Raw genomic sequence first — 14286 nt, forward strand, 5'->3', positions numbered from 1 at the left:
TTTTGCACTGTCCATAATGGGCCTAACCACACTTGGTCCAATAACACAAATACATAATAATAGACCCCAAGGCCCAAATGGCCCAACTCACGCAACAAATAATCCAAGGCCCAAAATCTAACTAAGGCCTAAAAGTCAACAGTCCAAATTCCTACTGCCGGTCCTTACGTTGTGACAAGCCTATAGTCACGCCATGAGCACCAACTCAACCCATTCCCGATTCAGCGAGTCAACTCATCCTATCAATACGATTCTAGTGCTTGTCACATCGCGACCAGACCCTGAGTCACGTTGTGACCTAATCCAGACAAAATAGTCGGGATAGCTAGTATTCTCACGACGCAACAGGCTTAATCCTCACGTCGTGAGATTTGTACCGGCCAACTTTAAGCATTAAGCTCTTAATCCTTACAACCATTTCTTGGGACTTTCTAGAGGGTCTTCTCTTACCCAAAGGATGGTAAAAATCGTAGCTTTTCAGCCATGCACATCCAATGCATGACTTCAAGTCTTGCTAGGCCAAAAGTGGGGAAAATGAGATCTTGACTCATGCTTGGAGTCTCAAACTATACCAGAACTCAGATCTAAAGACTATCTTATGGATAATAACTCAATGATCCATAAAGTTGCCAACTTTATGGATCCGAAGCATGAAATCCAACACAAACATGTAAAAAGGAGCTTAAAACTTAGATCTAGCATGCAATATGTAGAAAGGTCCAAGCTTTAAGACTTACAATGGTCCAAAATCTCTAAGAGATTGCAAGGTAGAAGCCAAAATGCCAAGAGGTTGCTCAACCAAGATCTTCTACCACTTCAAAGAGTCAAAAGCCACCAAAGAATGCTTCAAGGATCTCAAAAATGACTAAGAACTTCAAGAGGGTCGAGATTAGAGTTTTCAGGAGGCAAAAAAGTGAAAGAGACTAAGTATGGGCAATCCTAGCCCTCTCTTTCCATTAAATACCCGAAATGTTAGGATTTAGACGTCCAACCAATCTCACTTCGTGAGAATTAAAATCACGGGTCAACTTGTCAATGGGCATTCACGACATGAAAATCATGTCTCACGTCGTGACCTTCAATCAAAGCTAAAATTCAAGAAAATAAATACCTTCATGATCAGAGTGTTATCGATAGGAATAGAGATAGACAGTTTTGCTATGGAGTCGTCAATATGGTCACTAAGTTTCTGATAAGAGTAAAGTCGTAAGATTTGTTTCTTCCAAAGGAGATAACTTGCGAAATAAAGCTTGATGGTTGGCATGTGAAGAAGTGGACCATAAAGACGAAAACGACGGAGGTGATTATGGTTTAAAAGAAGAAAGAGGAGGATGAATATTAGGTTGATACCGTGTAAAGTTGGATAAATTCACCATACATGTGGAGGATATTTTATTGAGTATATACACTACAAAGAATATAGAAAATAATGAAAAGGATAATTTAGAATACATTGCTACGAAGAATATAGAAAATAATGGAAAATACATTCCTGATTTAAAAGATATATGAGATCGATCCTTAGTACAAATGTTACCAACACGATCAAAACCTTGCAACAAGGTCTAAAGGGAGGACAGTTTTTGGGTCGTCATGGTTGCCTATATAGCGGCAGCATTTTGATTAGTGAATGCATGTCCATTTGTGCCATTTCTTGTGGTGCATCTAGTCTTTTGTACTCATAAAAGATAAATCGATAACGTTGATTGGTTTTGACATAAAGTTCAACTAATTTTCAAATTCAAGCGAACGATTTCTTTAATATGTAACATTCATATATTCAACTCTTGTCCACGTTCTACTGCTTGCTTTTAAAGATTCTCAACTCTTGGCCATGTTCTACTGCTTGCTTTTGAAGATTCTGATTATTTTTGGGTCAATGGCTTCTACTTCCAGTAAAACCGAATGCCTTTTCTCTAACTATCTCTATAAATTAATCGGCTTTACCCCCTTCCCCAAATTACAAAGTGAGATGCCTTAAAACATGCAAAAATGCTTTTTCATCTACGACTAATCATTATCCTTCTGGCCTTCATCTCACATGAACATGAAGCCATAGCTAGTACATATGTTGCGCCAATAACCAAACATACCGATACTCCAACACCTCTCTATAGCATTCAAATTATGAGTGCATGGGTAAACGCACACTTCTTGCATAAAAACTTTCTTATAGACATAGACGCTCCTTTCACATGGTACGACTGCATCGTGGACTGGAATAGTTTGTATACAAACAACATTTGCCCCTCTTGCACTGGCCCAGTTTCTTGTCAAGAGTATCAATGTACAGTCGTCCGTACATCATACTCTTATGAAACTCCTTCATGTCTTCCAGTAACCAACTCTTCGACATTACCTGGTTGGGGAGACTGCACATGCCCTGTCAATGTGGTGAACCCAGTTAACGGGACATGTGGTCAAGCCCTACTCAACTACGACACTTTTGCTTTCAACGGAACTGATGGTAGAAACTCTTTTCAAGATTTCTTTGGTGTTTACCCTAATGCGGCATGTGCTCCATCTTCCATGTTTGAGTCCTTTCCTGCAAATGTTAGTGGTGTAATGGCGTTTTCCACATCACAATATGCAATACCCGCTTATTTATTTCAACCTTTTAACACTACTTTGGCTCTATGTTTGCCTAGCTCCTTGTCTGCTCATGGGGTTATGTTCTTTGGGATTGGACCCTATTATTTTCATCCCAACTCAGATGTAGATCTAAGAAGTTTACTCTCTTATACTCCGTTACTCAAGTATCCAAATTCTTTTGGTTATTTTATCGGTGTCAAATCGATTTTGGTTAAGGGAAGGTCTATTGATGTATCAAACAGCACTACCAAGCTAAGTACGATTGAGGCTTACACTATTCTTAGATCAGACATTTATAAGCAGTTGTTTCATATATTTTCAGTCGCTACACTGGGAATCCTTCATGCAAGGCCAGTGACGCCATTTGATCTTTGTTTAAAGCATCGAATTGGACACTCCCGTGTTAGTTTGCAGGTTCCTAATATCGTTTTAAGACTCGAAGATGGGAAGAAATGGAGAATATCTTCGAGTAATTCCATGAAACAAGTAACAAAAGACGTGGCATGTCTTGCGTTTGTTGATGGTGGTGCAACAAGTGAACATGGGATCGTGATCGGGGCGTTTCAGATGGAGGATAACTTTCTACTGTTTGATCTTGACAATTCTAGTTTAGGGTTTAGTTCTTCCTTATTACGCAATAAGACTTCTTGTTCGAACTTCAACTTTAGCAGCTATTGAAGCTGTTTCAAAATTTTCTTTTTTGATTTAATACACCTATTGTAGCTGCATCTTTTGGTACATGAAATTAAGGATTAGATTTTTATTTACACAATTACGTTCTACTCTTAGTTAATATATAAGGGATAATTTGGTATATATCTAAGTCTAATTTCGAAATACCCTTTACACCGTTTTTTTAAAAACCGGTTGGACGGGGAACCGGGGAAGGGAGCGGTTCAACTATCATCGGTTTTACAGCAATTTCTGAACCGGATTGAACTGGCCAGTTTTTATAAAAAAGCGGTTGAACTTGTCAAAATAAACCGGTTGAACTGGTTAAATTAAATAAAAATACATGGAAAAAAATCATTTTCAATAATAAAATTTGGTGAACTTTTTCACATTTATTTAGATTTCTCTAAATAAAAACATATGGTAAATGTTATGATATTTTTTGATACATTTGTATTCATATAAAACTATATTTTGTTTTGTTATTATAGTTTATTTTCTTTTTGACGTATGTGAATTGATGTAAAATTTATAGTTATGTGTTGTTTTAATGTATTTAAATTGATCTACAACTTATTTTTATGTGTATTTTTAATGTTTAAACTTATAGACATCAAATTCATTATTTATGTATATATGTATGTGTAGAAAATAAGAAAAAAAAATATGAAAATTGTAGAAACCGGTTGACCCGACGGTTGAACCGGTTGAACCAGAACCGATCGCCAAACCGTTTCAACTAAAAAACCGATTTTTAAAACATTGCTTTTATATGATTTCAAAATATCAAATTTGCTCAATACTTATTTTTAACATTTTTTTTAAATATTTTATAATCATTTAAATTTTTGAAAAACATTATAGTTATAGAAATTAGAGTATTCTACCTAATCATATATTCTTGCAATCATCTTCTCTTATCATATTTTCGCATATTGTGGGATGGGATGAGCATACAACCCGTTGGAACGTATCGGAAAAAAACCGGTTCCGGACCAGATATTCATATTAATGGACCTGTTTTCGGGTTTTATTTTACCATTAATCGGGTTTCTGGTTTGGACGAAACCGGACCTGAATACGGGATTTAACTTAAACCGAACCGGAAAATATTTTCACCTTAATTCATTTTATTGATATTGCCTACAAATATTTATTACTAATCTAATAGTATATTTATGACGTTTCTAAATAAAAATAAATGAATTTTAAGGATCTAATTCACTATTGTTATCGTCTTTTAATGATTATAAAAGTTAAATAAATTTTTTTATGAAGCAAATGGAATATATAAAAAAAAATATATGATTAATTGATTATATTACTTTATTTTTTTCACCAAAATATATTGGTATTTGTTTTGAAGAACACAACATAAAACTTACTACATTTATTTCATTGTAATATGTTGTGTAACATTAATTTTAGGAGACATTGTTTAAAAAAAATCAGATTGATATAATGCTAAATATTTTATGGTAAATCTCCAGAAAAGTCCTAAAGTTTTGGGTCAATTTATGATTTAGTCATAAATTAAATTTCATTAATGAAAAAGGACATGAAACCGACTATTGTAATCACTTTAACCATTTTTACCTTTTGCAGCAGGTTACCTATTGAGTAGCATGCCACATGTACTGTTTGGCTGAAGTGGCATGCTCTTTCTTTATAATGTAAAAAAACTGATTTTTTAGAGAAAAAATGGGAAGGGACTTGAACCCATGACCTTCCACACCCAAACCATATACCTTACCATGTGAGCTAGAAGTATTTACTGCTATTACTTCTTCAAATGAATTTATAAAGTTTTTATAATTTACCCTTAATTACCATCTAAAAATTAACATCTTTCTCCCTTTAACCCTTCTTCTTCCCCCAACTTTCTTCTAATTTCAATTCTCTCATCTCCTGCCATACTCAAGAAGATAAGCTGCTACTTCTCTGAAACCGGTTTCACCAACACGAATCAACCGTTTTAACTCTGTTTGACCAAGGGTTTTCCCAATAAACCCTTTTCAAAAGGCTCTTCATCTGATGGTTTTACAATGGCGACACTTTCACCTTGACAGATTTTGAAATAATAAGCACCTCCAAGACCACCGTTGAACGGAATCGGGTCAATCCTGGAGATTATCATGTTCACAACCTCGTCAATAAGCGGTTTTGTTTGGTCAAAATTACAAGAATGCCCAGGATTTCAATGGGGACACTTTGGTCTTTTTGGCGAATGTCTCTACCAGTTGGGGATAAACATGGAGGTGAAGAGCTTCTGTGTAAGATGTTTTTTTGTTAAGAGAAGAGGAGAATGGTCACGAATGGCATTGAAAACAGCACAAATACTCGTCTTCTTCCTGTGAAATGCTTCATCCCTTCCATTTTACTGGTTCCTTGGTATTCTCTCCCTAAGGGATTGCTGAAAATAGGGATGGCAAAAAGCCCCATACCCAATGGGGAACCCGAAACCCGCATCCGTTTTGACTGGGGAATCCCCAGGTTGACCGGGGATGGGGACGGGGATGGGGAATACCCGAATAAAAATAGTGGGGATGGGGATGGAGATGGGGATACCCTTAATCCCCGACCCTGGACCCGCCCCCGACATATATTAATATATAAAAATAATACAGAATGTATATTTATAGTATAGATTATAATACATAAAATTTAATCTAAGTAACCTAACTCATTAGTAATTACTTGGTTGAAATTATACTTTTTGCTTTTTCTTTTATCTAATTTAAACTCGTGTATATATAGTTTTTTCTCTTTGATTGATCTATTTTACCTTAAATATCAATCTGATAATTTTTTTCTACTTGATTTTTCGTGTATGTATTTAAATTTGGTAGAAAATTTATTTATATTTTTTATGCAATTTATAGTTACTTATATATTTTATAAAATCTTTAAACTTATGCTGGTAAAATTGAAATATAGAGTTTTTTCTTACGTAAAAGTTTGCATGTTAAAAAAGATAAAGAAATCCCCGTTTCCCCGTTGGGGATCCTCAGTCCCCGTTGGGGGTGGGGGTGGGGATTTATTTATATTCCCCGATTAGGATGGGGATTGGAATGAGGATTCGGGGATGGGGATGGGGATTGGGATCCCCTGTGTTCCCCGCCCCCGTTGCCATCTCTAGCTGAAAACAACGACTGCCATTTGGGTTTGAACTGGACTATCTGAGTTACGAGACATGAACCAAAGGAGGAGAAAAAAATGGGTGTTCTTGAAGCCTATAGCCCCAAAATATGGATTCTCCCAATTCGATCCCAAATAATATCTAAATCTGGAGACGATTCTTCAAGTTCTCAGGATAGCATATGGTATTAGAGCATCTTACTGAGTCGGATCAGTCTGTTTTCCTAATCTATACCAAAAGAACAGAAAGAAAAATCAAATACAAAAACTAAGGATTTCTTTCTTAAATCTATTTCAAAACACTCGTGAAATTAAACTCAACAACCATGGAAATCAGCTTGTATAGGTCACATTTTTTAGATCGTTTCGTTACATTGCTATTTACAGTGTAAGCTAACAGAGATAGCTGGGATAATATGTACAGATTCGCAACATAACTTGTGTAAGGGTAAATTATAAAGACTTTATAAATTCATTTGAAGAAGTAATAGCAATAAATGCTTCTAGCTCACATGGTAAGGCGTACGGTTTGGGAGTGGAAGGTCACGGGTTCGAGTCCCCTTCCATTTTTTTTCTCTAAATAATCAGTTTTTTTACATTATAAAGAAAGGGCATGCCACATCAGCTGCCACCTCAGCCATACAGTCCATGTGGCATGCTGAGCAGTTTTTTTACATTATAAAGAAAGGGCATGCCACATCAGCTACCACCTCAGCCAAACAGTCCATGTGGCATGCTACTCAGCAGGTAACCTGCTGCAAAAGGTAAAAATTATGAAAGATTACAATAGCCGGTTTCTGTCCTTTTTCATTAATAAAATTAATTTAGGACTAGATCATAAATTGGCCAAAAACTTTAGGACTTTTCTCAAGATTTCTCTTATTTTATTTGCATTCATCTTCTTTATATATATATATATATATATATATATATATATATATATATATATATATATATATATAGGGTAAAGTGAATATACCTAACAACCTTATATAAGCTTAGATACCTAATCTCATCAAACTACGTCATTTTGTATTAAATTTTCATTGCAATCATCCAAGGTTCTTAAACTTCATCCCTAAACTTGATTTACTTCAAAAAATTTTGGAAATTCATCATTATATTTCTCCTACATCCTTTCATTTGTAGCGGTAGGATATGAAGCCCATCAGGTGGTATTCGATAGAAAGATGTGATGTAAAAGAAAGATATTGGTGAAAGTCCAAAGATTTTGGAAGTAATCAAGTGATGGGGTTGAAGTTTAAGAACTTTAGGCAATTACAATGTAAATATGATACAAACCGATGTAGTATTATGAAGTTAGGTACCTAAGCTTATATAAGGTTGTTAGGTATATTCACTTTACCCATATATATATATATATATATATATATATATATATATATATATATATTATACCTGAATATACATATTTGGTCAAAGGCTGAATTTTAAGAGGTACAAATCATACTGCTATATGTATAATTAATTTATGCTTTCAAATCTTATTTGGTCAATAAAGTCAAAAATTCAATAGCTATAGGCGGGTCATCTCTACTCTTCTAAACCATGAATTAGTCAAATTGAATTGGTATTTCCTCACATTTAGTCGATTGAATCGGTCAACGGGTGATACTATCTATGATGCATCTCCTCTCTCAGTTTGGTTAAGATGATGTTGCCCCTCATCGATCAATTGACGAACGTCTTGGCAAATATCTTGGCTTTTGACCTGCTCTTCTCATTTGAATTCCTTGCATAATTTTCCCATTATAATTGGTAAATGGAATTGCACCACCATGAAACACCATTCACCAGTCGTTGCCTACAAAAAATATTTGCTCACAATAGATTGCGAAAATTATATTGAATAATCTTTTTGTTTCCGGTCATACCCTATCCGTCATCACCAGCACCACCCATCGGCGACAATTGCTCAATACCAACTATGCTTCTGTGAATTCACTGTTGTCTCCACCTCTACATGGTCGAATCACCCACTAGCGACCTTCACCATTGTGTTGGTGTGATGAAAGACACACACATCACAACTACACACCCCCTTCAAAAAATTCAACCCCCACAGACTCTACGATTCACTCCCTCCTCTCTCTCTATAAGCTTTCTTCCATGCCTACGAATCCTAACCACCAGCCACCGCCAACAACACCACCACTGCACCATATCTGATACACTGCCACTACCACCATACCACACTTGTTGTAAGTCCCTAATTATGCCTGTGTATCAATCAGATCCGTTTGATGGTGCATAATCCCAATCAAACGGATGATGTCAGATCAAATAGAAGAGAAGAAGAAGAATAAGAATATGAATCTCTGTATGAATTGATTAGAATTAAAGTTCCAGATACAAAAGATTCACACACAAAATGCTCTCTAGTTTCTCTCTTCTCATGATCATCAATCTCTACTCCTCACCCCTAACACCTATATATACACAAGGGGACATGGGCTTGGTGGACATGGGCCGTAAATGGGTTTACGGCCATAAACCTGTTTACGGCCGTAAACACTGACCGTAAACCCCACCTGACCGTAAACTCCAAAAATATTACAGAAAAATACATTTGCCTAGAAAAGTAAAGTATAAACCATATTTTTGACCCAACAATCTCCCCCTTAGTTTATAGCTTTCTTTTCTTAAATGACCCAACAAGCTCCCCCTAAAAAGTAGCTGGCTCTTCTTGTCAATCTTCAATGAGAGCTTGGCTTCCGCTTTAACCTTCGATTTCTTCACAGCATCAGGATGAACATATGAATCTTCAATGAATGACTTTATCTTGAGCACTTGAGCTTTTCTTCAGAATTTGGCATTGAACACACATTGGGTGAGGAGGCTTGACGTATTGATTCTTGAAAGATAGCACTTTCAGCTTGAGAATCCTCAGAGAGAACATCAAAGAGAACAAATCTTCTAGATCACTTCAGCAGGTACAATGATAGCGGCAGACTGATTGAGGAGGCTTCAATGCAATCCGTCACATAATCTTCAATTTCAGCTTCACCTTGCTTCTGGGGTTGACAAATTGAATGTTGAAAGAATAATCTTCATTTCTTGCTCCTTCGAATGAAAATTCTTCGATGCTCACGGACGAAGTCTTTGGCTCAGAAATCTTCAACACAAACTCCATGAGTTTCACCTTCACCTGAAATCACTTTTCAAGACAAAACAAAACTAAAAGAAAACTTAGAACAAAAGTAAAACAGATATAACACTTTTTTTTATTTTGATTTTTTTTTATTTTTGTTTGTTTTTTTTATTTTTAATTCTCCCCTTTTATTTAAATTAAAAGAACACTATGAACAAACGTAACAAAAACAAAAATAATAGCTAACTTTAAGAGTGATTTTGAAGTGTTGTAATCTTAATTGTAACTTTATTATCATGATTGGCTCTAATCCTTAAATAAGTTTTTCTTAAGACCATTTAACTGACTACAACCAGGGATATTGTTGTCCACCTAAATCGAGCAGCGGGATCTACAGACAATCTGTATGTGTTCAATTTTAATTGTACTAGAACGTGTTTCCCGCTTCCTGATATGCCCCAGCCATCAAGAACTTCCAGAGTACTCCTTACATCGGGTGAGCAGACAATCATCCAGAGAGAGGATAGATTCGGAATTCTATTACTTATTGTTTCAAAGGGGTTGAGAAGTAGAAGGTTGCATATGTTGTGTACCAGGTCGGATTAGAAGTCACGCAAAGGAGACAACATATGGCTAACAGATGAGAAGAATTTCATATATATAGCCTGCAGAGAAATAGAGTTGCATATGTTGTGTACCAGGTCGGATTGGAAGTCACGCAAAGGAGACAACATATGACTAACAGACAGAAAGAAAGAAAACGATTTTCTACAGACCTAATTTATCGGAATTTACCAGTCGCCCCATCCAACCGGAATTAAGGACAGAATCCGCACATCGAGGAAAAGTGAATCCACAGTTCTAGATACGGGCTATTTAATGTGACCGGTAGATTCCCATGTATATCTCCCTGCTCAACCTATCCGAGCATCATGAAATTAGGTTAAACAGATCTAACTAGGTCAAAGTTTGTCAGGTCCTTAAATTCATTAGATTCAAACTTTCCCTAGTCAAGTCCATTTAAAATCTTTCGTGCCTACCAGTGCATCGAACACATAGCGTAGACGATTCAACTTAGGTATGTTACGCCGATTCAGATTGCCCGTTATCACTTGCTAATTTCATTTCCCAAAACATCTCCTGCAAGCACATTCCATTAACACCATATTTTTAATTTTCTGATTTTCTAATTATTTTGGATTTTTTTTTAAATTTTTAAATTTTTGTTTTGTTTTTATTTCTCCCCTAAATTTGTACATATGAGAGAAACGAAAGTAAATGCGCAAATTTAAACTATCCTAAAACAAAAATTATTCTTTAAAGCGAATCAACTTAAGAAAAAAACTTTGTAGTATAGAGAAGAAAACTCAAACCGTAAGTCACCGATTGAATTTGCATCCAGAAAGTCTGAGAACAGCATGCATAATCTCAGAACAGATCCGAAAATTCTTCATGTCATTAAGCACTAACCCCATGAGTGACCCATTCCTTTCTTCCTTTCCCGCAAAAGGACACATACTCTTAACAAAAGTCTGAATGTTGTACAGTTGAGAGATGTCCCCAATTATATGCCAGGAGCAGCCACTACCAACAAACCGAAGTATGATGATGTGCCTCCATAGTTGATCCAGTACAGAGCGGGATTAGTTGGTCTTTGGAACCCAGACCATTTTGAAACTGGGTCGACCTTTGTCATCAATGCAGGGTACTCTCTCCCATGACATATCTTGCTTATCACAAACAAAAGACGATGAAATATTAGAGTTATTAGAAGATTTTGGAGTTTTCACCTTTGGTACCCATCTATATTCAGGTTTAACCCATTTCTTGTTCGATCCGATGGGTCTCTCGGCACTTGATTTGGAACTTGAAGCCGGCTGCCGAGATGACTTTGACCTAACCAGTCTTGGCTTCACAGGAGCATCTCTTAAACTAGACTTCTGGGCCAGCATACCCTTCTTGTTATTGGGAGTTGGATGCTTGGCCTTGAGAGTTGAATTCTTGGCCTTCATGGCATTCCAATCGGCATTGTATGAACGTAACCTTGAGGGGTTTCTTTTGAAAAATCTCCCTTTTGGCGCGTTCTGCCAGCCTTGTGCATAGTAGGGAACGTATGCGCGATTTGGACAGTTTTTGGCAATGTGTCCAGGCGTTCCACAGTGAAAACATGTATTTTTCTTCACTGTGAAGTTGTTTCTTCCTGCCCCTAGTGGCGTATCCTTGCCTTGTCTCTTGTTGTTCCCACATGCACACTTACAACAGGCACTTTGTTGCGCTGGAATTGGAGGCCTATATTTCTCAACGACAGGTTTGTTAGGAGTAATAGAATTCGAAGCAACAAATTCTGAGTTCAAGGAGTCATCGGTTTGTTCAGTAGTGTTCTCCTTGTTCTCATCTTCTACTACTTTACCTGCACATGAAGTAGCAACATTAGTATCTTCAATATTAATAACTCCTCCTGACACAAATCCAACTCGTTTGCCATATTGAAGATGTGCCTCCCTGGCAATTTCTTCCTGTGTCATAAGGATGGATGTGTAGTTATGATTGAAAGGTGGAGGAACACTATCATACCCTAGACCCTTGTTTTGATTATCTTTAAATTTTAATTGGGTTTCGAATAAGGACTCGACTGTCTGACTTGACGCAGTATAATTTTTGAAACTGACATTTGTTTTTCCACACTTAATTTTCAAAGTGTCAAGTTCTTCAGTTACAGCAGCAAGTTGTCTCTTAATATAGTCATTATTTTCACACTTGTTGCTATACTCTTCCTGAAGCTTCCTAAAGTCCTTGGTTTTTGCTTCTAATTCAGCCTTCAGGGGTTTCTGTCCTTTCTTGAGTTGATATCCTTCATATCTCAGGTCCTCAACTTCTCTTTTTAATAAATCAATTTGTTCCCGAAGATATTTAATTGTAGCTTCACAAGTTGGAGTACATGTAACTTCAGTGACCGGAATGTTTTCAGAACTCATTGTTTCTCTACACTTCAAAGCATCAAGTTCTTGAATTACATCAGCAAGACTAAGATGATTGAGATCTTTTGTCTTCTTGATGATAGTCACGTTCATATCCCACGATTTTCGGAAGTGAATTCAGTAGCTTTTTGTTTATATCAAACTTAGACAAGAAGATCCCAGCTATATTCATCTCAGTAGTAAGTGTAGTAAATTGCTACAACTGAGTTTCGGGGGTTTCTCCAGGGATATAATCGAAAATGTTGAAATTTTGTCTTAACATATCCTGACGACTCTCTTTCATGTTTTCAACTCCCTCATAGACCTTAAAATCAATTAAAAACACAACTACAAGCTAAAATAAAACTTAAAAGTCAAACCCTTTGATTATAAACCTCAAAAGTCAACCTTAAAAGTCAAATTTAAAAAGTTAAACTCAAAAGTCAAACTTGAAAAAGTCAAATTTAAAAGTCAAACCGGAAAGCTAAATTTGAAAATTTAAAAGTCAAACGAGAAAGTCAAAGTTTAAAGTCAAAAGTCAAACTTGGAAGTCAAAGGCAAAACTTAAGGTCAAAAGTTAAAAAAATAAAAGTAAAAAATTAAAATATAATTTTAGTTATTAATTTTAATTTTATTTATTTATTTATTTATTTATTTATTTATTTATTTATTTATTTATTATTATTATTATTATTATTATTATTATTATTATTATGAAAAAGGAATTTAAAATTAAAAAAAAATTAGTTTTTGGGCTAAAAATGACAACTTTGCGAAACTAGGTTCGAAAATGAGAGTTTTTCAATTAAATTCGGGAAGATTGAATCATCTATCAACCTAGATGAGCTGGTAAGGCAGATGGAGTGATTGTGCAAGGCGCCCAGGTTCGAATCCTAGCAGGTGCAACAACTTTTCCTTAATTTTTTTTTTAAATAAGCGCTGAATGAACAATGCTGTCTAGCCGCAAACATCCGAGCTGCAACTGCCGCTGTAAGCTGTTTCCGACCGTGAACTCCGATCGGCCGTAAACTCCAATGAACCCTAGCCGTAAACGCCAACGCCTCCGCCGGCCGTGAACAGTTTCCGGCCGTAAACCCTTCCCAGATTACGTGAAAAACAGCGTTTTCACCTCTTTTTGCTCCAAAACTCGATCAAAAACCCTTTTTTTATGAAAAACACGAAGAACAAACCCCCCCTTATTTTTCAGAGATCTATCCAAAAATGCAAGAATATTTCGAAAATAAGATCAAATTATGCCCCAAATCTGACAAAATTGACTGATACAACCAAGCTTTGATACTAATTGTAAGTCCCTAATTATGCCTGTGTATCAATCAGATCTGTTTGATGGTGCGGAATCCCAATCAAATGGATGATGTCAGATCACATAGAAGAGAAGAAGAAGAAGAAGAATATGAATCTCTGTATGAATTGATTAGAATTAAAGTTCCAGATACAAAAGATTCACACGCAAAATGCTCTCTAGTTTCTCTCTTCTCACGATCATCAATCTCTACTCCTCACCCCTAACACCTATATATACACAAGGGGACATGGGCTTGGTGGACATGGGCCGTAAATGGGTTTACGGCCGTAAACCTGTTTACGGGCGTAAACACTGACCGTAAACCCCACCTGACCGTAAACTCCAAAAATATTATAGAAAAATACATTTGCCTAGAAAAGTAAAGTATAAACCATATTTTTGACCCAACACTTGTACTCATTCTCCTTATGCCTTCTACTTTCCATAGGCTCCCCTAACCACCTTCCTTCTTCCCTACACACCGCCCCTTTTCTCTTTCAAACCCTAAC

At 36.1% G+C, this 14286-nt stretch overlaps 1 protein-coding gene across 1 annotated transcript; it reads left to right on the plus strand.

Moving 5' to 3' along the window:
* Window positions 1-1977: 1977 nt before the first annotated feature.
* Window positions 1978-3364, plus strand: LOC145094832 (putative aspartic proteinase GIP2). Its single transcript, XM_079032852.1, has one exon. It carries the CDS (start codon window positions 1993-1995, stop codon window positions 3268-3270), a length of 1278 nt encoding a protein of 425 aa, XP_078888978.1. The 5' UTR covers window positions 1978-1992; the 3' UTR covers window positions 3271-3364.
* Window positions 3365-14286: the final 10922 nt, after the last annotated feature.

The sequence above is a fragment of the Lactuca serriola genome, chromosome 3 (assembly GCF_051521515.1).
Source record: "Lactuca serriola cultivar US96UC23 chromosome 3, Lser_US96UC23_V15, whole genome shotgun sequence".
In the NCBI taxonomy this organism is placed as follows: domain Eukaryota; kingdom Viridiplantae; phylum Streptophyta; class Magnoliopsida; order Asterales; family Asteraceae; genus Lactuca; species Lactuca serriola.